The sequence below is a fragment of the Acanthaster planci genome, linkage group LG16 (assembly GCF_054643075.1).
Source record: "Acanthaster planci isolate LZ-2023a linkage group LG16, COTS_SCS, whole genome shotgun sequence".
In the NCBI taxonomy this organism is placed as follows: Eukaryota; Metazoa; Echinodermata; class Asteroidea; order Valvatida; family Acanthasteridae; genus Acanthaster; species Acanthaster planci.
The window spans coordinates 230450-255938 of record NC_141792.1 but is presented as its reverse complement, the minus strand read 5'-3'; the positions used below and the strand labels follow the sequence as shown (position 1 = coordinate 255938).

The 25489-nt window shown below is 38.8% G+C and overlaps 1 protein-coding gene across 5 annotated transcripts; it reads left to right on the top strand.

Moving 5' to 3' along the window:
* Positions 1–11: 11 nt before the first annotated feature.
* nalcn (sodium leak channel, non-selective) lies at positions 12–25438 on the top strand. 5 transcript variants are annotated; one of them, XM_087147222.1, is made up of 41 exons: positions 12–170; positions 1972–2161; positions 2465–2644; positions 2767–2850; positions 3212–3351; positions 3897–4025; positions 4252–4403; positions 4526–4668; positions 4779–4883; positions 5126–5359; positions 6002–6169; positions 6605–6664; positions 7015–7146; positions 7751–7888; positions 8662–8799; positions 10384–10529; positions 10759–10821; positions 11144–11368; positions 11675–11767; positions 13635–13775; positions 14005–14127; positions 14228–14281; positions 14549–14720; positions 14911–15051; positions 15169–15381; positions 15714–15814; positions 16018–16138; positions 16708–16806; positions 16988–17081; positions 17357–17463; positions 17662–17883; positions 19266–19334; positions 19539–19687; positions 19952–20045; positions 20224–20356; positions 20486–20601; positions 20794–20951; positions 21197–21347; positions 22111–22293; positions 22445–22580; positions 23091–25438. In XM_087147222.1, exons 2-41 carry the CDS (start codon positions 2042–2044, stop codon positions 23240–23242), a joined length of 5379 nt encoding a protein of 1792 aa, XP_087003348.1. In that variant the 5' UTR covers positions 12–170; positions 1972–2041; the 3' UTR covers positions 23243–25438. The 5 variants fall into 5 exon arrangements, with proteins under 5 accessions (XP_087003348.1, XP_087003347.1, XP_022100555.1 ...); XM_087147221.1 differs by having other exon boundaries at positions 11675–11779; XM_022244863.2 differs by lacking the exon at positions 7751–7888 and having other exon boundaries at positions 13–170.
* The last annotated feature ends 51 nt before the right edge of the window (positions 25439–25489 follow it).

Genomic DNA, 25489 nt, shown 5'->3' with positions numbered 1-25489 from the left:
CTAGTCTGCATAAAATTAGACGTTTACATTATAAATTCTGACAGTGACAGCTGCAGAAAACGATGCAGGATTTCTGAAGAAGCGCCCATGTTTTTTGCTGGAATCCATGATCGATTCTCTGCTTCCGTTTGTAACAATACACAGACGGGTTTGTTGCAATGAGATTGTTGGTAAATAGTTAAATTGTAATTATTTTGTTAGCTTTATTAGTAAATTTTAGAGTCACCCCGGCGTGGCGCGCTGGCGTGATACAGCTGGCGTGAACAACCGCCATGCAATTTGCAAGGGGTTAAGGCCTCGAGGCGCATTCCTCCTTTCTCCATGATTCAACCAAATCGCTGTATTTCTGCGCGCGAGCTCATTAATTTGTGATCCCACGGGATTTTTACATTAAGACAGGCCATAATCAGGAGGCATCATAGAAATATTTCTATAAATCCTGAATTTAGGACTGATTGATAGTTTCCAGTTCGGGGTATTTCTTTCACAAAAAGCCCCAAATTGCAGGCCTTTTTTGGATAGACATGATGGAGGCGGGCGGCTACATTCAGAAATGAGTGCTTAGTTTTACTGCTATTTTGGGGGTATCTTCGTTCAAAGGTGAATAAAAATATTTTCGTGGCACAGTACTTGTGCAGAATATCCCGCCACACTCACCTTGCCCACCTCGTAGCCGTGGATATGTGGATACGGAGTCACGCTTCCATCCACAAGGCCCACTTCATATCCCCGTATCTGCGTAGCCATTCCCCGGGACCCACATTGGACTTGGGAAAATTCTTCCGCCTTCCCCATTCACTTTGCGTTGCAGTTCTTTGTTCTCAAGACGCAGCAAGGATAACCCGAAGTCAAACAACCTCCACTTGACTATGTAGCTATTGATTTTTAGTGGGTGTTTTTGCATGGCAGGGTATTCTGCAATTACTCCCTTTTCGTGGCTAACCCCCATAAAATTGAAATGAGAAGTGATCTTCTGGCCATAATCTTAAATTTCCAGTGAAAAAACGGAGGTCAACTTCTTCACTAGAGTCAACAGGGGGCGCTATTTTGGTCAGATTTGGCACTGTTTTCTATGGGCGCGTATTTGGTGTAGTGCAACCCTGCTGTCGCCTACCCCCAGAACTGAGTGTGGGGTGGACGTTGGACCCCACAGTTCTGGGGTAGCAGGCACCATGGTCGCTTTCTGGATTCTGGCATCTGTCTGGTCATGTCATTTGCCACACTGGTGATGCATCACCAGTGTGCATGTGGCATATGATATTTGATATTTAAATGCATGGCTACCTGGCTACTGGTTGGTTTGTGATTGAATTGGCTCACTTCGGACATGGCGGAGCTAGTATAACGTTAGTGCAGTGCAAATTTTATCGGTTTAGGCCTATGGGTTTAACAGATGTTTGGTCAAGTTGGTTGATGGAACTTCAACCTGCACACGTAGGCCCAGTGCCATGATTTTTACAACAGATGGAAAGAATTCATGTACAGACACCACAGATTTTTGCCCACAGTGATCTATTAGCCATTTGAAAGCAGTAAGATATCCAAAAAGTCAAAGTTAGCAGTGGAAATATTGATAGTGATTGAGATATTCACCATGTTCAACATTTAACGTTAGAATTTTTCAGACCAGTCTCCTAGGGTTTGTGCACAGGGTGTCAAGAGGCGTCCATGTACATAGTATATGGAATTCTTTCCCAACAGACACAAGTCATACACATATAACAAACATGTTAAAAATACCACCAGACTATTGTAAACATCCGAATTCCAGTTAGGCTAGCATTTTAAATCATCAAATGTTTAATGTTCTTTGTAATTGAATCATGTGTATAATGCCTTTCATTTTCATTTTGTCTGTGTCATCTTTTCCGTCAAGGCTTGAAAAAAAGAGACAAGTCCAACCTGTACCAATTTTTTAACATTTGCTAACATGAACATAAGTTCAGAGGTAATTGCACTTTTCTCATACAGGTCCATTGAAAGTACACGACACATATATCTGCCAGAATAAGATCTTTGTTGCATCCAACTCACTGCAAGCATGGTTCTGAAGAAGCGTAAACACAGCACCAGTCGACTCGAAGATGTCCCACTGGCAGACTATGGAGCTGATGAAAATATCACCGACAGCGTTAAGATTCAGTGGGTCAACCAACCGTGGGTTAGTCTTCTCACAAGGCATTATGTAATGTCAAAAGTATGTACATGTATTAAAAAAGTCGGTACTGTGTAACTCAACAGATTGTAGTGTCATGTCTTGCAGGTAGGAAATGTGGCAAATTATGTAGGTACACGTATGGCCATTGGTAAGACACTTGGTCACTTGTTACTTTTCCTTACCGTGGGAAAATAGGCAACAGAGTTTAATATATCATTCTTATTGGTTCAAGACAGAACATAATCATCCTCTCTATGTTAGATCTGAACTCAGAGTTGAATTGTGACATTTGGCTATTCTTTCTAGGTGCGAGGCGTGCTTCGTGGTATGGCTTTTATCAGCTTCATCTCAGTCAGTTGTAACACTCCTAAAACATTCGAAGTCATCCCCAGTCTGCAATACATCACCTTTGTCATGGATATTATCGTGTGTGTGATCTTTACTGCTGAGATGATTGCAAAGATGCATATGAAAGGTGTCATCCGAGTAAGTCCTACTAACAGCCAGCTGTTTAATCATTGTTTTGTTTCAAGTTTATTTCTTATGTCCAAAAGTGCTACATAAAACAGTTATTTGTATTAAAGTGGTTTGTGATTTTTGATTGCTAGGGGGAAGCACCCTATCTGAAGGATAACTGGTGTGTCTTTGATGCCATCATGGTGCTTCTGGTTTGGGTCTCAGTGGCATTGCAGGTAACAAAACAAACCTAGATTTCTTCCTTGAAGTTAAACTTAACTGACAATAAATCATTCAGTTTCATGTTTTACATTGTCCATTTTTAGCAAGATCAGCATTAAGTAAATACATCTTAGTCTGCCTACATGTGTCTGAAATGGGAGGTTGTGCTGTCCAGGGGAAACCATTTGTAGACATTTGACTCAAATTTGGTAGACTCCTGCACATGTATGCATGTATATGATTCATTCCATCAGGTAAGGAAGAATAAACATTTCCTTGTTGATTGCTTTCATGTAATGAATTGAGATCGTTGAGTATGGTGGACCATACATACATCTATCTTTATCACAGTTGTCACTTGTGCTTTTCCTCCAGTTTTTCCAGTTGATAGAAGTTGTGAATGCAGTCACAGTTTATTCCATTCTGAGGTCACCACGTCCACTGATGGCAATACGATGTGTACGGGTCTATCTCAAATTCCAACTGCCCAAGTCTCGTGTCATGTCTATTTTTAGGTAAGTTCGTATGGCTAACATTTCACAAGATTGGTCAGACTGCTCACAATGAGCAAAATTGACGGCCTTAACACAGGTTCATTCTTCAGACGATTGCAACAGCGAATTGAATTTTGCTCAAAATGTGCCCAAATTTTACAGATTTGCAGCTCGTGTGTTTGGTCTGACATCACAAAATTGTGTTTGCTTTCATATCAAGCATGACTCCGCCTTTATTCATGGCCCTTCTGTGTCATTGTAATAAACTGGATTTACTAAGACCAGTTGCATTAATAACTTTTGCTTTGCCATATCCCCTGATCACTTTAATTATCACCCTACACATACATACATACACCCAACCCAACCCAACCCAACCCAACCAATCAATACCATTGGAACCAGTCCTGTGATATTTAAGATGGCACTGTTAAGTTCTCTTCATTTGGAGTCTTTGATTTACAGAGTATTGAATCCCCGAATGCCAGTGGATGTTAGTGGCATATCTGGCTGAGTTTGATCAACTCATTTGACCTTTGGTGTTCCTTCCTCCTCTTTCTTACTAGGCGATCCGGCCAGCAGGTTTGGAGTGTGACTATCTTTCTGGTCTTCTTTCTGGTCTTGTATGGAATGCTGGGAGTGCAGATGTTTGGAAGTCTCTCTGCTCACTGTGTTGTAAATGGTACAACAAACGAGTAAGTTACTAGTTTATTCAGAACTAAGATAGGCAAAGCAGAGATGTCAACATTCAAAAAAGTGAAGGTGACAGATTTAACTGTGCCCTTGTTCAAAATTCAAAATAGTATGTTGGAAAAATTGTCCACTTGTTGCACAGGTGGCTTAAGAATTAAATGTGCTTGCCTCTCTCCAGTGTGCTCCAGATTGTAATCAAGTGTTCTCATTTACTCATTGCAACTATAGTTCTAACTTCACTATGAATGAGCTAGCGATACCAGACACACACTGCTCAGTGGATTACGGTATGGGACATAAATGTCATCAAGGAATGACATGCATAAACAGAGATTCACTACCAAGAGATGTCATGGGATACAATGGCTTTGAACACATAGGTAAGTTAGACTAGCCCCTCGCACCTGTTGTAAATTGCCTACAATTGATTGCTACCACCTGCTTTATGAGATGTATCACACTATATAACATGAAGTAATCTTTCCTATTTTTTGCCACAAAGGATCCAGTATCTTCACAGTATATGAGAGTGCCTCTCTGGAGGGTTGGGTGTTTGTCATGTATAAAGTCATCGACAGCTTCCCACCATGGCGTGGCTACTTCTTCTTTGTCACAATGATCTTCTTTCTTGCCTGGCTTGTGAAGGTGAGCATTAATTGATTCCAGTGTTTGCACTCATCTTAGTCTACTGCTGATTGTTTTATGCACATCAAGTATCAAAACTCGACCAAATGTCTCGTGGTTTTTGCCTTCAGAATGTGTTCATAGCTGTAATCATCGAGACATTTGCTGAGATCAGAGTTCAGTTCAGACAAATGTGGACCAACAGAAACACAGCAGAATCAGCAGTTGATTCAAAGGTAAGAAATCAACCTTTTTAGCCAACCATGAATCAACTTACGAAATTACCACATAATCTCATTATCTACATCAGCCTATTTGCTAAGGATAGTTGGGTTTTATGCCAGTTCATTCAGCACAGTTGTTGTGGGTATAGAAAACTATGTATTGCAGGTTTGCTTTAGCATATTAAAATTACAATTTTAAGGTTTTGTCAAAAGTTGCAATTTCAATCAGACTTTGGAATTTTGGAATGTCCTAGGTGCTTCAAGATGACGGGACCTGTACACCGTGGAAACTGACAACTGTGGATGAAAATAAACCGCGAGGCTTAGCCCCTCATTGCTGTCAACTCATTCTACAGTCCAGGGCTTTTCATATGGTCATCTTGATACTGGTGATCAGTGATGCATTGCTAGCCTCAACTTACAACATGCTGAACTCACTTGGACAGAAAGAAAGCAGCAGATACCATGATTTCCTGTATGCAGCGCAGGTGAGGTGCTGTATTGTGTATTTGATCTTAATGCTTAGTACTATTTCATCCACACACTGTAAATTCAGGCATCTGGACAGTTGTTAGTAAAACTGATATCAACAGGATGAGGATCTTGAAAATTGAGTGGAATTTCCGTACACGTACTTTCTGTCTACAAGATGCTGTAATTGTGCTCTTTGGATAGCTGTGGAGAGGAAGACAGTTTTGTTCATCATCTGTCTTTGAGTTCAGTGTTGTTGTCGAGGCCACTTGATACTTTCACAAGACCATCACAAGACAAGACTAACACAAGACCTTCAGTCTGAATTCAAGTCATAAGCTGTTCAAATGAATTACAACAAAAGCATTCCATTGTCATTGTTCGACTTGTTACTTGTGATGGTCTTGTGTCTGGTCTTGTGTCTGGTTTTGTGTCTGGTTTTGTGTCTGGTCTTGTGTCTGGTCTTGTGTCTGGTCTTGTGACAACACTGGTTGAGTTGTAGTTGATGTTACAGTCGATCATTTTAGAATCCACTTTTACATGACTTAACAAATTAAAAAAAAATTGGGGTAATCATTGACATGATGCTGCCAGTGTTGTGAGAGAAGTTAGGTTTCAGTTTCCAAATCAATCAATCTTAATTTTTTTCCCCTTCCAAGGTGACTTTCACCGTTCTGTTTGACTTGGAGGTTGTGTTCAAGATTTGGTGTCTTGGTTTCTTTGGTTACATCAAGCGATCACTTCATAAGTTTGAGTTATGCTTGGCGCTTGGAACAACTCTGCATCTCTTCGACAAATTATACCACACACAGTTCACTTACTTCCAAGTGAGTATCCGCTCTGAGTGGAACAAAAGAGGGCGTGCTTTTTGGTACTCAACGCATAGGCCCACCATGAAGCCCGCAGGTATATGCGGGTTTAACGCAGAGTACGCTGATTATGCGTAACTAATTTATTCTGGCATGTATGGTCTGTGCATACATGCTTGCAAGAACCCGCTTGTAAACACCTCTTTCTGTTCGCCAGTTGGGGTTGCACCTCAGTTCGGGGTGGATTAAATCATAGTTAAATTAATGATTGGTATCAAGAACTTAAAATTCCCTTTTTTGGTCTGGTGAAGAATGTTTTCTTTGTGGTGTCATGTTCATTGCATGCAAAAATTAAACAGTAAAACCATGTTTTTATGTACACGTCCCTTATGATGTGAACATTCCCCATTCTCTGTGATCTACCTTTTGGTATTCTGTAACAATCATTTTCAGGTGGTGCGATGTGTTCGTCTGATCAAATTGTCGCCAACATTGGAAGATTTCAGTCGCAAGGTATTGCCAGTAACACTGTGCTAGAATTAATATTTGCTTAATAACTTGTGTAAAATTAATTTGACTTCTCAGAAGATTATGTGCTTGCGGTTTATATCAGGAATTCAGTTTGATGTAAAAGTTTTACTTTAGTGTCAGCGGAGAATATTGACAGTGCACCATTTGCCCTTGGATGCATTCTTGTTATGCATAGACTTGATTCAGAAAGTGATTAGTTAAGTTCAAACAGGTGTTTAATCGCTCTGGTATTTATCTCTAGATCTACTGACTTATTAGCCAAATTTGTAACACTCAGTAAAGTTCAGTGTTAAATTGACGATTGCTTTTTCTTCATTCATTACCTAATTTAGATTTTTGGCCCATTCGTCAAGCTGGGCACACTGATTCTATTCACCATGAGTTCTCTCATCGTAGTATCAGTCATTAGTCTTCAATTATTCTGTTATATTCCGGACCTCAAGCAATTCTGGACCTTCCCTCATGTGAGTAATAGTCGTTGGATATCTGTCTTATGATTGTTAAACCTAATAAAGCTAAATGTTAACTTAGAAATTGTGGAGTTGCAGTATTGAGTTGCTGTAGCACTTTACCTCTAGGTCTGAGGTGTAACAGTTTCTTTGTTGGCAACTAAAGTTGTATTTAAAAGTTTCCTGACATGTACTTGGAGATGAAACGGGGGTATTTCTTGTATGAAAGATGCCTTGTGGGAATAACTGTTTGAAAACCTATTTTAGCAGTATTACAATATGCACAGCATCCTTAAACTATGAAAAACCTTTTGGATGTTGAACAGGCAAATTGAAAATTTGCCTTAAGTCATTGTTCTTGCTGGCATCATGAACAAATAACATGTCTATTTTTATGGAAGTATTCAGTAAACCAATGTCTGGTCATTTGAATATTTTGGATTACCCGCAGTAGTCCTTGATGTTGAATGTCAGCAAGTGTGTCTACAAGGAATACTTTCCTTATATGTTATGTTACAGCTGAACCATTATATTCATTTTACCCCTTTTAAACTGATTATAATATTTGTGTATGTGGCGTGGGTTCCCCACCCCTTTCCATCACCATATCTGTTCGTAGGCCCTCATGGCAATGTTTCAGATTCTAACCCAGGAGGGTTGGATTGAGGTAATGAATGAATGTATGCTCCATGCCAGCGAAGATGTATCCAGTTTAATCGCCGTGTTCTTTTTAACCTACCATCTTTTTGCCTATGTGGTAAGTGTGTTGACAGAGGGCAGATCCCTCTAGGAATTCAACATGGTTCGCAGTTGAACCAAGAGTGCAGCTTATGGTGTAATTCTCATCAGGATGAGATTTCTAGAGCATCTTTTTTGAAAGGCGTGCAGATATTTTTCTGATAAAAATTTTCTTGAGAAATGAAGTGTCATGAGGAATATTTCAGGGCACATAAATCATAAGAGAAATTCCATGTGACTTCCATAGATTGGTTGAAATTCTAGACTGTTTGACTTTCCTTTACACCATAAGCATTCTTGGTTTGCCTCCTTGATTCTTAAAGAATGGTTATATTCATCCTTTAAGAAACCTGACGGAACTAAATCTTGCCTGTGTAGAAGATAACATGGATGAAAAGAAAAACTTCAAATACATCCCAAGTGAACTGTCTAGTTTGTTCTGGGCTTTTTAATACTGTAACTCTTTCATTATTTTCTGTTCTTCAGATTTCTCGAGATTCTTTGTAAAATGTCTCAGCTGGAGCATCTCATTTTAAAAACTGTGATGGTTGGAAAGTTTGAAACATTTATAACTAGGTTGAGCCGGTTTGCGGATCTTTTAAAAAATATCCAAATGTAAGCTTTTTGTTTCAATTATGTGACATGGCACTTCATGTTGGGATTAATTTGAAGATTTTTCTTTGTTTCCAAATTTACCATGATAATAAGAATAACACAAGTTTATTTTCTTGTTCTTTTGTTCTCTCTGCTTTGATGCCTACTACCCCCTCCCACCTTTCCTTCTCATTCTAGGCCTTCATGTCCATGTTCCAAATCTTGACTCAAAAGGGCTGGGCCGTCGTCATGTATGAAAGTATGCTTGCTGCCGATCATGGTCTGGCCCCACTTATAGCCATCTACTTCATCACTTATCACCTGTTTGCCACTGTGGTAAATATACATACCATCTAGGTCCAATAGAAGAATGGGATTTAGGTTCACATTCTCTTGGATAGTCATTTTTACTAACCTTTAGGGTCTTATCAAAATGGTGGCCAATGTGGAGTACATGTGTTCTGCGGAAACCACAGGCAAAGATCTTCAGGTGTTTTGCCAAGAGTACCAGACTGTTATAAGCTTTAATTCTGAAAACCAAAAATGGCTGCTGTTTGATGGAGATCTGATTGTTGAACCCAGATATCAGTTGGAGGCTGCTTTCTATATTTCTGGGTCAAAGCCAGACCTCTCAACATAAATTCACACAGATTGTGTACAGTTGAGAGTATGCCGCTAGTTTGATGTCTGGGTTTTATCATGTAGTGTTTGTTTTTGGTGTGTAGCATTTGTTGTGTGATTGATTGTCCATTGCCTGTCTCATTTTAAGATATCCTGAGTATTGACGATGAGAAATAACAATCCAGATGTGTATAAGTGAATGCATGAGATTGATGACAGAGCATGACTGTAGCATACTAATGCACTATGTGGCGCCTGCTGATTGCAGTGAATAAGCAAGTTGACCACACAATGCTTAGTTATCAGAAAAAATTCATGTCACACTTTGATGTAGTACTTATTACATTTGTTTGCCACATCACTAACACCAGGCCCAAGCCCGCCCCCTTAATCCACACAATAACTCATTCTTGCATTCTTTTGCCCCTTTTTTCTGAGGAAGAAAGAAAGTAGGGTTTTAGGTCCAACACTGACAAAGTGGCATTCCTTAGTTATGTCACGCAGGTTGATTGATAAACTTGTTCGGTGTTCATATTAAGGAAATAAATCGTTAAAACTTGAGTTGCAATTCCTAAATTTATTCTTCATGGGGGATTTCTTGAACTCTTCATATTGGTCTGTTGTTTCAAGTAGAGATATTGGTTTCTGGTCACTTGAACTTGCATGTAAATGTTATAACGAGGGCTGGTAGAAACATGGGTTTGATACAGTTTGCATTTTCCTAGTGCAAGCATGTTTTTTGTGAGAGTCTAGTCGATAAAAGTGAATTGAAAAAAGCAACATTTGTATAAAATGTTTTAGAATTGGAATGAAATTTGTTGAAGTAGACTTCTTGTGGTCCCCTTGTACTTGCTTGTTGAAGTCCAAGTAATGCTTAGTAAACTGTCAAAGAGTGTTTGGTTTGATTTTGACCCTTCAAACCCTGTAGAAATGGTCTGTTTGTGTTAGAGTCGTGTGTCTTGATGCAAGTTTGGTTGTTTGACTTGTCAAGAAGATGTAGTGCACAGTTTGTATATCTCATTGACACTGGTTGCAGTGTTGTGCCTGTTTCTGGTGTAGATGCATTGTGTCACTTGGAAATAGACATGACCCAATGAACAGTTTCCATAAATGTTCCTCTGATTATGTTTATGAGTAATGAGTTTTATTTTCATGTGTATGTTGAATGTTTCCATGGGGATGGGGATTGAAATGAATGATCTTAGCGTGACTAGTGGATACACTTAGCTTTGAAGCAAGTTAAATTGAAGTTGGGCTTCAGTTGAGGAAGTAATTGTTTTTTGTTGGTCTAATATTAAGATTGTACTGAGCATGTTTGTAGCTGTCATCTTGGACAACTTGGAGTTAGATGAGGATTTAAAATCTCTCAAACACCTCAAAGCAACAGAGCAAGGAAACCTCATAGAGAAGTTACCTCTGCGACTCCGAGTGTTTGAAAAATTCCCGTAAGTAATGAAGACCATTTCACAACTTTAGAATGCAGTAGTCTGCCATGAAGTCAAAACTGACCCTAGATTCTGTTGGATTTTGTTGTTCGTGTTGTCACTCAAGCCAAGTTGACTTTGTAAGTGTCAAAAGATTTTCAAAGTTCACACCGCAATTGTTCAATGTTCTTACTGCTGTTCTGAGCCAGATTTGTTTACTGTAAGGTATTTGTATGATTCATGTTGACAGCGACAAACCTCAGATGGTTAGTCTGTCTCGTCTGCCGTCAGAATTCTCTCTTCCAAAGATCAGGTAGGTATTAAGTTCAAGGCAGTGTTTGAATTTTGTTCTCCTGCAGCCATTTTGTCAAAATTGACATTTTCTGATTTATTTGCAGTCTTGTGATAGGTCAGTAGAGCCAGTACACTAGTACTTCACACAGGGCTTTGTACTTCAATTTCCTAAAAGTACCTAGGATGTGGCATCAAAGTCTTTAACTTGATTAGATCATGGATGGTTTCCACCAAGAGAGTCAACAGTAATTTGGCTTCAAATGCTGCTGATACAATCATAATCGAGAACTTACGTACAGTGTACAAGGGTTAAGATTTCTACTGTCATTTTTTCTACATAGGGATAGTTTCATCCGTCAGTTTGTGGAGACAGGAACAGACATGGAGAGATTATTACGACGATCAGTCAGCAGAGATACTCAGGGTCACAACCAGGGGTCAATGGTGGTGGCTTTGCCTGACCCAGCTAATCAGCTGCGCTTACTGTGTCGACGAGCCAAGATGCTAGTCACCTGTCATGTACCTAGTTTGGTGCACAGGAAAACTGGTATTGCCGCCATTGTCAGGTAAAATTCAGATTGTTGCTTCAGCAGTTATGAACGAGGGGTAGTTCTGAAGATGTAAAATCATGAGACATAGATATGCATCAGTAATAATGGCAGTAGTCCAGATTGAACAAATCATTATATGAAAAACAGAGTCAGAAGTTACTCTCTAATTCTGTAAGCTCCCCAACCCCGATCAACCAGGCTATAACCAGGTACATCATGCAAAGGAAGTCATTTTCTTTTAAAACTCTGCAATATTTGTGTTGTTTTTGTTTAGAGAAGTTTAGTTGTTTTTATGATTTTCTGTTGTTTATTTCTTTACAGAAACTCAGCCCATCAAAGGGTACTCAGTCTTGGCTATGGCGCTATTGGTTACCGGGGTCGTATGCTTAGCGAGTATGGATGTCGAGACCGCAGGTCGGTATATCGGTAAATATCAAACACATGTCATGTACTTTAAATGTCATTTCATTCCAGTTTCTTTGGTTAATCTTATCATCAGCTGGTTACTTTACGTGGAGATGACTACAAGAAATGTATCAACTGAGTAGCGGTGACAGATAAGCCTGTTCTACTGATCATCGATGTTGTGGAGTTGTGTGGCGATAATTTGTTTCTTTTCATTCCATTTACACCCATTTTATTTCTTTCCATTCCATTACACTGTTTTTATTTCTTTCCATTCCATTCCATTACATCTATTATGTTTCTTTCCATTCCATTACACCCATTTGATTTCTTTCCATTCCATTCCACAACACCCATTTGATTTCATTCCATTCCATTCCACAACACCCATTTGATTTCTTTCCATTCCACTCCATTACACCCATTCCATTCCATGTCATTTCATTTCATTGCTGCTCATTTTAATGCTTGATCGTGTAGTGTAGGTTTTAATTAATAGTAGCTGCACAGTTTTGTATTTGACCTTACCCTTAGCTTCCCCAGCAGTAAAGCAGAAGGTTTCCTGTATGATGTAGCAATCGTTGAACGTGACTGTCATTACCGTGTTCTCCTTTGGTGCAAATATCGTTATGTCCCCCATTATAGAGCAGTCAGTGGTTGCTTTGATGTGTCTTGCCAAAAGTCCAAAAAATAGTTGTAATTTGTGACGTATTCCATGAGAATAATTACTTTGCTGCCGTGTATCCTGTTATTGTGAGCTTACCATTTACATGTAAGTGGTTGCTGCATAATGGCAGCTGGGTATATATTCCTCATACATGCACTGCTTTGATTCACATGCAGTGCGATTGATGTGAGGGTACAGTAGCTGTGTTATGCAGTTTAATATCAAGTAATCACTTGTTTCCATTTACTGGCCATATGACCATTATAGACCATTTGAATTGCAGTATAATAGGACATAGTGTAACAACAAACCGTAGACAGTAGAACTGAAAATGTTTCCGTGAATAATCATAGAAGGTTTACTCCCTGCTCTGTGGCATTTTCTGCCAAAAGTGTTCTTGTACACATAGAATGTACACCCCGTTAAAGAACATAATATGCACTGCATGCAAGATGAAGAATATGTCGAGTTAAGGTCTTCTGCAAAGTGATTGTTTTCTGGCTAGTGGCTGTGGCTTGGACATTTCCATGGAAACGCTGCTGTGACTATTCCTAGTCATGAACAAAACACAATTCCGCATTTGAAAGCTACTTCTTTTTGCATCTCCTATGCACAGACATAAGAGCTGTTGGCACCTCAGTCTTGAGTTCCCTGGTTATGACTTTTGTTGTGAACAGAATTTCTTTGAGTTATGTACGTTGAGTATGTGGACTGTGACGTGTGTTTGAAATGCACAGTGTATTGTTAGAAAACTTGAAGTACAGTACTCTGTTTGTTTCAAATGTTACGAATTGCTAAATTACATGTAGGATTTTGTTATTTTGTGAATCCTATGAAAAGAGAGATTTGTTATGCCTTTGCATATGTTTTTCTTTGGTTTGTTGTAACGTTTAGAAGATTTTTGCACTGTGCTGCATTTTATGATTTATGTTCCAAATCTGCTCATGAACTTCAACAACTGAGACATGGCACTATGTTTGGCATCCGTCTGATAGAATGGGTTTGTGTAAAATGACCTGTTGGTTGATGCTGTAATTGAAGGCTGTGATGTTGTTTTGGAGTAGTTTATAAATTTTTTGTTGTTGTTGTATGCAGTGAGCATGACAAAACATTGCACAAAATTTGTCTCTGTTTCACTCTGCTTAATTGTCTGCAGAGAAGAATTTCATATTTGAGGGTATTGATTCAGTTGTAATGTGACATCAACAGGTTGAGGGCATTGCGTGGGTCACTGAGAGGTCACAAGCCAATGGAATCCATCAAGGAGAATGGAGACACTATAACCAATCGCAATGTGTCATTTAATATCAAAGTGATACAGGAAAGGAAGCAACAAGCTGTACAGAAGAGGCAAGTTATCTGGGGCTTTTCTAAACTGTTTGGATAGGTTGAAATGTTTATGCCAGGTTTAAAGAGGAGACACGTTTTTAGAATGAAAACTTTCAGTTATTATATATGGAGACATTTGAGTAGAAATATAAACTGTTCCATGATAAATGATTGTCCTTTTATTGCGATGAATCAATAGAAATTGCCAGACTTTATAAAGTAATATTTGTAACCTTTGACCCTACTGCAGGACTGCCAAGGAAGAGGAGCTACGAGAGAACCATCCCTACTTTGACACGCCCCTTTTTGCAATTGGTAGAGAGAGTCGCATCCGCAAGATCTGTAGTGCTATAGTATATGCCAGATACAATGCGTAAGTCTAGTGTGCTTTTTTGTAATGTTTTCACATCCTTTAACATGATGCAAATTGTTTGTTGTTTTATGAATATTATTGTTCTTGAAATTTATCTCAGTACTCTCACTGATGAATCTGGAATGGCCATCAAGCGTCGTTACCAAGGATTTCAGTAAGTAGCTGAGCATTTGATTGTGTATTTCGGTTTGTTTGTCAACTGGCCTATGTCTTGCTGTCGCTGAAGTTCAAAAAATCTTTGTTTGTATTCAGATGGACAATTTTGCTGTATTTTTGAGATAGAAATGTGTGTGCTGTACCCTCAGGTTGCTTGAATGTAAGTGTCATTTTAAAAGGGGGAGATTTTTGTACCTCCATGGCAACATGAAAATCACATTTGAGGTTTATAATGCTTTAACACTGATACCTGTTTCTTTTACAGTGATTTCCTCGCCATGGTGACCTACCTGACATGGTTCTCCATTGTCTTTACTGTGGCTGCCTGCATTTCTATGATGTTTGAAGATGCAAATAACAGGGTCATGGAAACGCCTGCTCTCCAGGTTGCGGAGTATGTCTTTGTTATCTTCATGAGTTTGGAGATGATGCTCAAGGTTAGCTTTCTCTTTCTCTCTTGAAATCAAAAAGTTTCCTTTCTGTTAGAATAATATGCATTTACATTGTGCTTGGTCAGGGGCCCTTCTTTGATCACTTTTGTGTTAGTTCAAGGGCCATTCTACTACTACTTTCTTTGTTACAATCATTCATTCTAGTTATCTCCATAGCTCTGTTTATCTTTCTTAGGTTCTGGCAGATGGCCTATTCTTTACACCAAAGGCTTTGATCCGAGACGTGGGTGGTGTTTTGGATGTCTTCATCTACTTTGTTAGCCTGGTTTTCCTGTGCTGGTTACCCAAAGATATCCCACCCAAATCTTTGGCTTATGTAAGTTATCTGCCCAGCCTACTGTAGTTTCAGTCATTGCATTACGCATTGTATTTTTACTATACTGACAAAATATGGGTCATCCTAAGGTTGGACTTGTTTAATCCCCTCACACAGATCCTCATGATTCTGCGGTGTTTCCGTCCACTGCGCATATTCACATTGGTTCCCCATCTCCGGAAGATGGTCTTTGAGGTGCTAAGAGGTGTCAAGGAAATTATGCTGGTATCCATCTTACTTTTGGCACTGATGTTCATCTTTGCTAGCTATGGTGTTCAGATCTTTGCTAACCAGCTTGCCCAGTGCAATGACCCATCGATTACATCAAAGGTAAGATTGTTACAAACTGTACTGTGGTGTGCTTCCTAGCAGTTTGCTGATTATAATTTCTTCAAGTTGTTAAGCATTGCAACAAAGCTTTGTGCAGCAAAGTAAATTGCGAGTTAGAACCTTGAACCAATTTTTTAATGGCATATGGTTAATTACAAGATTACATTGCTCTTCCATATTCTGTTGCTGATACCACATTGGTTATGAGCTTCAAAAAGTACTTATTTACAGGTATTATTAGTTTGGTTTCTGTGGTACCGGTAATCAACATGCAAGAATATGAAAGTGAACGGTACTAATTTCATCCTTTTGTGTTTGCTTTTGAATCGTAGGAACAGTGTGTTGGGAGTTTTGTCCAGAATGTTTCCGTGGTGAAGTTCCGTAAACCGAGGGATTATGAGCTCCAGCCAGGCTTCCTTGTTCCTAGGGTCTGGTAAGGCCACATGAACAATATTGCATGGCTTAAGAGTTTGAATAACCCTAACTGTCTTCAAACCTTCATCTTTTGGAGGATTGAGTTCTGTTAGGGTTAAAGACGTAATGTACTGCTACAAGTTGAAGCCACAGACAGAAATGCCACACTCCTTGGCCCTTGGTTCTTAAACATTTCTGATATCCTTTGTGTTTTTTCTGCAGGGCTAACCCACGTAACTTTGACTTTGATAATCTGGCCAATGCCATGCTAGCATTGTTTGAGGTCTTGTCACTTGAAGGTTGGTTAGAAGTCCGTGACATCATCATTGATAAATGCACATTGGTGAGTACTCCTTGATGTATCATTATTTGTGTAATAGTGATTTGCTTTTATTTATCAGACAAAAGGAGCTCAATTGTTGTTACACTTGATCATCAGGCAATGTTGCACATTCCTCAGACCCAAGTTCCCTCAAGCATGTACAATCTTTTCATCGTGTTATATGGCAATCATACCAGAATTATTAGAAACCATTACTGTGGCATCACAACGCTTGTGTACAGGTGGCACAACGCTTGTGGACAGGTAGTACGTGCGCGTTACAAGCCTCTGCAACTAATGGGGGTTGTGATTTGCCAAATGCATGCGCACTTGAAGTTCAAGAATAAGCTTGTGAATGTGGTGTCACTGCAGTTATGGTGTCTCCTCAGACAAGTCTGTTTTACCTAAGAGATAAACCTGTTGTCATACATACAATTTTTTCCCTGGTACAAGGGAAGGAAATCATGACAAATATTCTGTGCCAAGGATACAGTATGACCCAAATGGCTCCAGACTTCCCAGACATGGTACTCCACTACTGACATTGTGACAATATAAAAAGGAGCAAGTTTCTTTTTCTCTTGATGTAGTGGCATGCCATCTATATCCACATCTTTGTCTTCATCGGATGTATGATTGGACTGACACTCTTTGTTGGTGTGGTCATCACAAACTACTTTGAGAGCAAGGTATTTAATCATAAATTGTGAGATGGTTGTTCAGGGGTATATATATGTATATATAAAGTTGACATTTTTTATTCTTTCCCATAAAACATTGTTTGTTAAGTGCAACAAGTGTGATACAAGTTATTACCACATGTCTTTGCAATGTCCAAATCCTGTGTATTCATTTGCTGTAATTTTACAGGGTACATCATTGTTGACCATTGACCAGCGGCGATGGCAGGATTTGAAAGGAAGATTGTCTCTAGCTCAACCTCTTCACTTGCCGCCAAGACCAGGTACAAATAGCATTAATCAAACTTGACTTGTATCTGTATTTTTACATCTAGTTGTTAAATGTCATAACAGAATATTTTTACTTCATCTCATATTATAGGGTGTTTGTCTGTCTTTGGAAAATGCGGTCTTAAAGTGATACTTAGCGAATAGAATTTTTCAAATTGGTGAATTTATATTTCATATTGTGTGAAGATGACAGTAATAATGAATGTAATATTGATGTCTTCAGCGGTGTGTGAACACATTGATGTTTGTTGGTGTCTTGTCTATTTAGACCATTCGTACTTCCGGGCTCGTATGTATGACATCACGCAGCACAAGTACTTCAAGCGCTTCATTGCTTGCTTGGTTCTAATCAACTTCTTTCTTCTGTCATACCGAGTGAGTAATTGAACTATCAAACTATATGACTCACGACTATAAAGAATGGCACAAGATACATTATATTGCTAAATTGGACATTGGAGGACATGAGTCATGGAGTGGGACATTAGGAAGAACATAATTGGAGAGCTTTACCTTCACATGTGTGAATATCAAACCTCTCTAATTCTATGTTATGACATTGATTGGTCCTAGTGGGTAGACCCTGGCCAACCATCCAACACTGAGCCACCCAATAAAGCATCAGAGGCATTGGCTAGCGTCTCGGTTGTCTTGACCATGATGTTTGTTCTTGAGGTCATCTTGAAATGCATCTCATTGAGTCCCATTGGTTACTGGCACAGTCGACGTAATCGCTATGACCTCTGTGTAACCTTGATGGGGGTCATATGGGTAGCGATACACATCTGGAAACGGGTAAGTGAAACAGTGCATGTGTTGAACTGTAAGAAGAGATGTGTCTTTTTCTTGGTAAAATAGTTGTCATGCATGTCCAGGATGTTTTGTATTGTCAAACTGCAATGGTCACTTTGATTTAGTTTTCGTTCAACATGCATGTATGATGTTTCACTTGACTTTCATTTGGGCTGAAATTCATTTCTTATGTTTATTTGTTTAATGCAGTATAGACTTTGTGTGTAACTCGGTTCTCAAGACAAAGAAGTTATACACATTGCTTTCAGCAGGGGGCATTCAAGTTTCTTTATTGTAGTAGTCTTACTCTCGATTCTGTTTCCAGGAGGGATAAAAGTTTGCACACATTCAGTTGAAAATTAGTCACATGACCTCAGGAAATGTGCAGGCAGGAAGCACAACAAATATAATACACTGTACTTAGGTCTGATGAGTAGACCTTACAGCATGGTTTATGTACCCATTATTCACAGACTGAAACTGAAGACATTAATATCTCCTGGTGTCTCTCTTTTTAAAACTCAGTCCAGCATGCATACAGCCCAACTTGTCCATGTACCTGTATTCACCATTCACCACCCTGTGATATGACGGTGTGTCTTTCCCCCCCTTTTTTAAACTCAGTCCAGCATGCATACAGCCCAACTTGTCCATGTACCTGTATTCACCGTTCACCACCCTGTGATATGACCATGTGATCACCTGTGCATACCTAGTCATAATTTCTACCGTGGGATGACTACATGACTGTTATGTGTGGCATTATGCATCCAGCTATATCTGCATGAGTCAAGGACCTTGGTGTTGGTGTCTGTAATGTAGTGAGTTGTTTTTATAACTTTTGTATATTACCATTTTAGTCAACATTCTGAAAGTCATTGTTTAAGCCTTTCCAGTTTTGCATGATACTCTGTAGAGAAGCACCAACTCTTATGGTTTGCATGAATAAACATTATTTCCATCAGGGGTGCGAGTGGCCACTTAAAAATTAAAGCTGAAAATGGCTAGCCAAAAGCTAAAATGTAAAAAGCTGCCATACATTTGTACAGACCAGGTGTACAAAAAAGCTGAAATTCAGGGTCAACAGATAAACAAAGATGACATCAGCTAAAAAGCTGAATTCTCACATCCCGTTAATTGAAGTGGATGCAAAATATTCATTGAAAAATCATCTCTATCGATGCATACCAACTGAATTGGGAGGAAGATCTGTCTCATTTCACCAGGTACAAGCGCATGGACAAATGTTTGCAGTTTCATTTATCTTTCATTGATAATTATCAAGCTATTCGACTTGGATACTTTTTATTTTGCATAAGACATTGTCTTGTTCATCACTTAAATTCAGACTTGTCATAATTCCTAGTTTCATTGAACAATTTCAGGGCCAGTTCAGCTACGCAATGGGATCAGCGGTCATTCTCTTTAGATTCTTCACAATTACTGGCAAACATGTAAGTGCTGACATTACCTTCAACTCACAAAGAAACAGGCAGGCTGTAAATCATGTCAAACATTGAATAGAGTAGCTTTGTTGTAATTTCTTCAAATATTACATCAATTTGAATTGCCCAAATTATTTTTTATTCATTTTGTACAAAGCATTATGGAAGTGACATAGCAGTAAGTGTTATATTGTGTTTGTATTGTTTTTGTAGCCAACATTGAAGATGTTGATGATGACGATAGTTGTGAGTATGGTGAAGAGTTTCTTCATCATTGTTGGTTTGTTCATCCTCATCACATTCTATGCCTTTACTGGCGTTGTGCTCTTTGGCAAAGTCAAGTATGGTGAAATGCTTAACAGGTGAGTTGTTTAATTCTAAGTCCCTCTCCACCTTGCCTTGATCTTGTTGAAATCATCTTTTATCTACACATGGATGAAGTTTGGAACCTTTTGACAATAGCTCTAACATTTCCAAATCCTCTGATTTCAATATGATTTTACATACACCCTAGGGGGTCAAGGTGAAAGGTCATGAAGTGAAGTTTTATCACAGGTACCATTGCATTAAGATGCTTTATGTTACGTTGATATCTGTTTTTTTCTTTGACGATGTTCACTCCACAGACATGCCAACTTCGAGCATGTTCCTAACGCTATCGCTGTGCTGTTCCGCATTGTAACAGGAGAGGACTGGAACAAAATTATGCATGATTGCATGGTAAGTGATTTGATTTAATTTGACTAATGATGTCAAGGCAAAGACTCTTAACAGTTAGTCTCAATGTGAAATAGTATTTTGCAGTTGAAAATTATTTCAGAGAAGACTAAAGGAAAAGTCAATATATGTAGTTCCAGTGAGTTTACATGGAAACCCATGTGATTAATTGTCTCAATAGATCAGTCCACCGTATTGCAGCACCACTGGTGACAATTATTGGCAGACAGATTGTGGGAATGTCACTGCATCACTCTTATACTTTGGTTCTTTCTACGTCATCATTGCTTACATCTTCCTGAATCTACTCGTTGGTGAGTCATGCATACACTACACTCAGCCTAAATGTGAAAGTTATCTTGCTGGTATCTGTTTCACTAAGGCAGCATGTCAGTGTCTTGTAGTAGGTCTGACATTGATGATATCTCTTATTGATGTTGCAGGTATCATCATGGAAAACTTCTCACTCTTCTATTCAAATGAAGAGGATGCGTTGCTAAGTTACGCAGACATTAAGAACTTCCAGATTACTTGGAACACAGTAGATGTAGGCAGAAAGGTAAGCTTCTCAAGGTGTGTCAGATTTTATTCCCATTTTCCCTTTGTCAAGTAGTCAGCTGGTTTTTAAGTTGGCTTCAGGATCTGTAAACCAATCAACACCCTGGCTGATGGGGTGTTCCCTTTACATGTAGTAAGTTTTCCATGTTATTAGGAGTGACCAATCATGTTGCTGCTTCTGTTGTTCCTTCAGGGAGTGATTCCTGTGAGCAGAGTCAAATTTGTTCTGCGTCTGCTGCGTGGCCGTCTGGAGGTTGACATGGAGAAGGATCGTTTATTGTATAAGCACATGTGTTGTGAGATTGAGAAAATGAGGAATGGGCAGGATGTCACGTTCCATGATGTGCTCAGGTAAGACCCAGAAAAATGAGGGGTGTCCATCTTACCGATGAGTTCAGCTGAAGACATTGTGAATTCAAGAACTGATACGCCCAATTGTACAAAAGGAAAATGTTAATAACAAGGCTGGAACATGAAATTAACAGTTGAAATAGAAATGTCATTGTCAACCCCTGCAAGTGAATTTCTGGAAATAAATACTGTAATATGTTGCTTAAGTATCCACTTCTAAATGTGTGTATCCTCTTGCGTTATAGCATGTTGTCTTATCGATCTGTGGACATCCGTAAAAGTCTTCAACTTGATGAACTTCTGGCCAGAGAGGAGCTAGAGTATAACATTGAGGAAGAGGTTGCCAAGGAAACCATCCGTACATGGTTGGAAAAAGTCTTGAAACGAATGAGGGCGGTATGTAATAGTTACATCATAAAATGAAAATGGCAAAGTTCATTCAGGATCTCATATCGTTGCCAAGGTCTCTTACAGATTGACGTGTCGTAACTGCCTGTTAACCACTTCCTGCCGGGGCAGTTATCAATGTTGATGATGCTGGGCCGGGATATCTATCATTTTTTTTCTGTTTTCAAAATTCTTAACAAATTCCTATCTTCATTTACTGGACACTTACAAACACGTGAAGGACTGTCTGGTGTCCACTTTAGCCTGACAGAGAAAAATCTATTGACGCCTGAATATTTCAGCCAGGCCTGCAGCCTTGTAAAAAGAGCCCAGATTGTGCGGTGTTATATAACTTTCTTTTGTTCACGAACATGGCTCAGTGTGCTGCTGACCACTTTTCAATATGGGCCAGAGTAGCATGCAGCAGTGCTGTGTGGCTCATTGCTGCGGTGGTGGAGCGCTTTTGTCCCCAGTGATAATCCGCTCGCTCTAAATGCCCCAAACCGTAGTATACTGTTTCAGAACAAGGCTGGATTATCTCCACTTTTTAGAGTGAAAAAATGTCGGTAATTCCCAGCAGCCTGGTCTTTTGTTTCGAGTACGGTCTTTTGTTATAAGGCCCTCTTCCCTTTGTCTGAGTTCAGAGACCCCGGCCACACATACAAAGCATATGTGTCCGGATCCAGAATCCCTGGCAAGGAGTAGTTAAGATTCTTTTTGTATCTTTACATGTTTGTATTATTATTTTGTTCTTTTTGTGTTCTTTGTGCAGAAAGAGAAATCTCACATGCAGATTCCTAACTTCCTCCTGGGGTCCTTGCCTAATGAGAGAGAATCTCATAAAATTTTAGATGTCCCAGCATTCATTGAGACAGCTGCTAAGGATGATGTGAAACCTGAAGACAAAGAAGGAAATGAGAAGTTGAAACCATCACCAGAATCTAACAGAGACCAGGTCAGAACTCTAAGTGCTTTAATTTGTAGGGATGGCTGTAGGGATTTGAAGAACGGGAATTGGTTGATCTGGTTTAACATTAAGATGTTCATATTCCTTTGCATTATTAGTTTTATTGAATAACTTGTGCTCTATGTACTCATTGACCCAGGACCATGCACCTCAGAGTTCTCCTAGTCACAAGTTACTGGTTCCAACCCTCTCAGAGGGTGGGGCAACCAAGCCAGACAGCGATGATCAAGGAGCAGGGTTAAGGGTCAGACGACAAGGTCGCAGACTCCAACCAGGTAACATCTTTTTTTTTTTTATTATTATTAAGTCTTTCTGGTAAAATGAAACCGTAAGTGCCCCAGGCACTGTAGCTTGAAAGCTTGAAGAAACCTGTAGAGAGGAGACAATGAGAAGTAACAGTTTTAGTGATTATGCTTACTATCCAGTTAGTAAGTGTGACGTCACTTCAGTTTAGCCCATGCCCACTGAACATGCAGTGCACATGCACTGTACATGGAACCATGGCACCGGAAGTTAACGTGCAACTTCAGCGGGTGTCCAATGGGAGCCTGCAAATAGTGGCACGTCCGCCTTTGTGACAAAGTCACGAAACGGATAGTATGGATATAGGGTCTGTGTTTGTATCTAAGGTCCAGTTCGATGCCTATACTGTAATTTCCATTTGGTTTTATTCTATGCAAAGTGTTTAACACTGACAATCAAGAACCACTGACCTGTGAAATTGTGAATGTGGGTTTTTGTTTTCAGTAGTATGACAATTTGATGACACTGAGTTTATTCTTTAGGGTCAACTTCAAGCACTCCAAGCAGTACTCCTAGCCCAGTGCCACTGTTTCCTAAGACAGTCAAATCTTCCATGGTATCATCAGCTACTAAAGATGTTCAAGATTGGTGGAAGGAACAGCTTCGATATGACAGTGGATCTGAAGAGGACTGAGTAGATCTCATCTGTGAAGGTATTTACCATGGCTTTAACATTTATTTTGTAACTCAACACAAGTACATAGACTGTACCTGTGTGTAGTTTTGTATATAGCATTACATTGTATTAATGCCACTGTTATGTTAAACACTGATGCTACCTTCTTGATTGTCAAAGATTGTCTTAAATCTTCAATTATTTTGAAGTGGAGGAATGGCCACATTAAGACTTAAGACCCCCAAAAGTCTCCAGTTTTTGGTCAGCGCACGTCACTGTAGACCTGTACTTCAACAAAATTCCAACAGTTTTTATTTGGTATTATACGATGTCCAAAAGCTGCCAAACTTGCTTGCCTGGAATCCTGCGCCTGCGTACATTTAACATGTTTGAGATGGGGTATGGTTGAGTACATGTAATATCTACAGTAAGGAGTCTCTTTAGACCCCAATACATTTAGTCAGGCACTCTTTTGCAGATGTCATTTCTGTATTATACATTTTCCTCTGGGAACCAAATGAGATGGTCTTATGTCTTGTGTACATCTACAAGCTGAAATGCATTTAAACAGCAAATAGTGGGGGCCGGTCTATTTCAGTGTTAGTAGCGGCAGTACGTATGTGCTACATGCAGTCATGATGGACATCGTTCATATGCGTACATCATTTCTAGGAAAAAAAAGTGAGGGCAAAAAAAAAAAAAATGCGTCACCACACCACTTTGAAGCCAGTCCCTGACCAGAAACCAGAGATGTTTTTTGGCCTAAACAAGATCAGATGTCAGTGTTGAAGCAGCGACTGAGATGATGACTGCCATATATGTTTGTTTTAGTGTACATCCAGTGCAGGAATACGTATACATGTATGTGCAATTCTTGTTTTTTTCTTCTTGGCAGCTGTTTGTTCAAAACATTTCGTGCATTTATAGTGAGAACTCATGTTAAAGTTTTTGAGCATATTACAATTATAAGTATCGTCAGTTCTTTTTAAAATTATTTTTCAAGTGTATAGAAGTTAGTTCTTTAAGTGTATACAAGTATATTGACTATTAATATTTTCAAATGTATCAGTTGTTTTGAAAGCAAAGACAAAAGGTACATTAGTTCTGCATGTATTTGAAAATTTATTTAATTTGCTATTTATTTTTAATGGGAAGAAAATGTGATGGTAATATACATGTGTAAGGATGGGCACTTGTATGGTGAGCAAATTAACATTTTTTTGTCTTGAGGAAACTGGCTGAGTTGTAAGCAACTGTCTGAAAGTTTGTATTGTTACACTTGTGTATAAATTAGTAGAACGTGTATCTGTTGTTATTTTAAGCAAAGTATGGAAAATGAATATCTTGGGGCTTCCGTTTCTTTATGAAGTTTTAAGATATGGAAATGGTGAATGTTGTTGCATGAGCTGCAGGAAGTTGTGTTGTGTGAATATGTCAACATACTTTACCTTGATGAACAAAATTTGTAGTACCTTGAATTTAATCAAAATTCTTGTGTATTAATAAGAGAAAGATTTATTCAGAAATGTATGATGTGTTCATCTTTGAAGTATTTCGCACTTTTTAGAGCCATACCTTAATGTTAAAAACTCGAGTAATGATAGTGATAATAAGCAGTAATTGTAAAGTACATAGTACAATGAAGTCTATGTGCTGGGAAGATTGAACAGATAAGTTTTGAGTATATATTTACATTGTTCCAGGATGGGACCGTTTTATGTGATATGAAAGGTTACACCAATGTTAAGGTGCAGAGAATTTACGATTTCATTTATTGCATAAATTGTAAATTGTTATTTAATGTATAAGTAACCTTTTTAAAAATTAACATTAATGTGTTGTCAGTAAATTTTCAAGTTTAGTCTAGCATGAAATTAATGTAATTTATTGTGCTATGACAGCTTCAACTATACGTTTTGATGTCATTTAGTTTTCTGTTCAGACGGCTTGTTGGTATTCTTCGTAATGTTGATGAAAAGATGACATCTTGGGAGTTTTCGCCCTGTAAAGCATAATAAGTCCTTTTAATTTTGGTACAATTTTGCAAATTTGATCACCATTCTGAATTGCGGCCTCTGGTATTCAACTTTATTTTTTAGTTTAGACAAATGAATATTTCAGTTGGTATAATAGTGTATTAATGTTCACTAAATATGGTCATCACTGTTGCCAAGTAAAACAAGGAAACGTCCTTAAAGTGTAACTTCCTTAAAAGTGTGTTTGGCTGAATTGTTGTACTCACTAAATGCAACTTATCCTTCTTAA

Coding starts and splice junctions, on each gene's coding strand:
- nalcn (XM_087147221.1), top strand. CDS start 2,042: ATGGTTCTGAAGAAGCGTAAACACAGCACCAGTCGACTCGAAGATGTC. Junction 15,815..16,017: donor TTCCTTGTTCCTAGGGTCTG/GTAAGGCCACAT, acceptor TTTTTTCTGCAG/GGCTAACCCACGTAACTTTG. Junction 19,335..19,538: donor TCACAATTACTGGCAAACAT/GTAAGTGCTGAC, acceptor TTGTTTTTGTAG/CCAACATTGAAGATGTTGAT.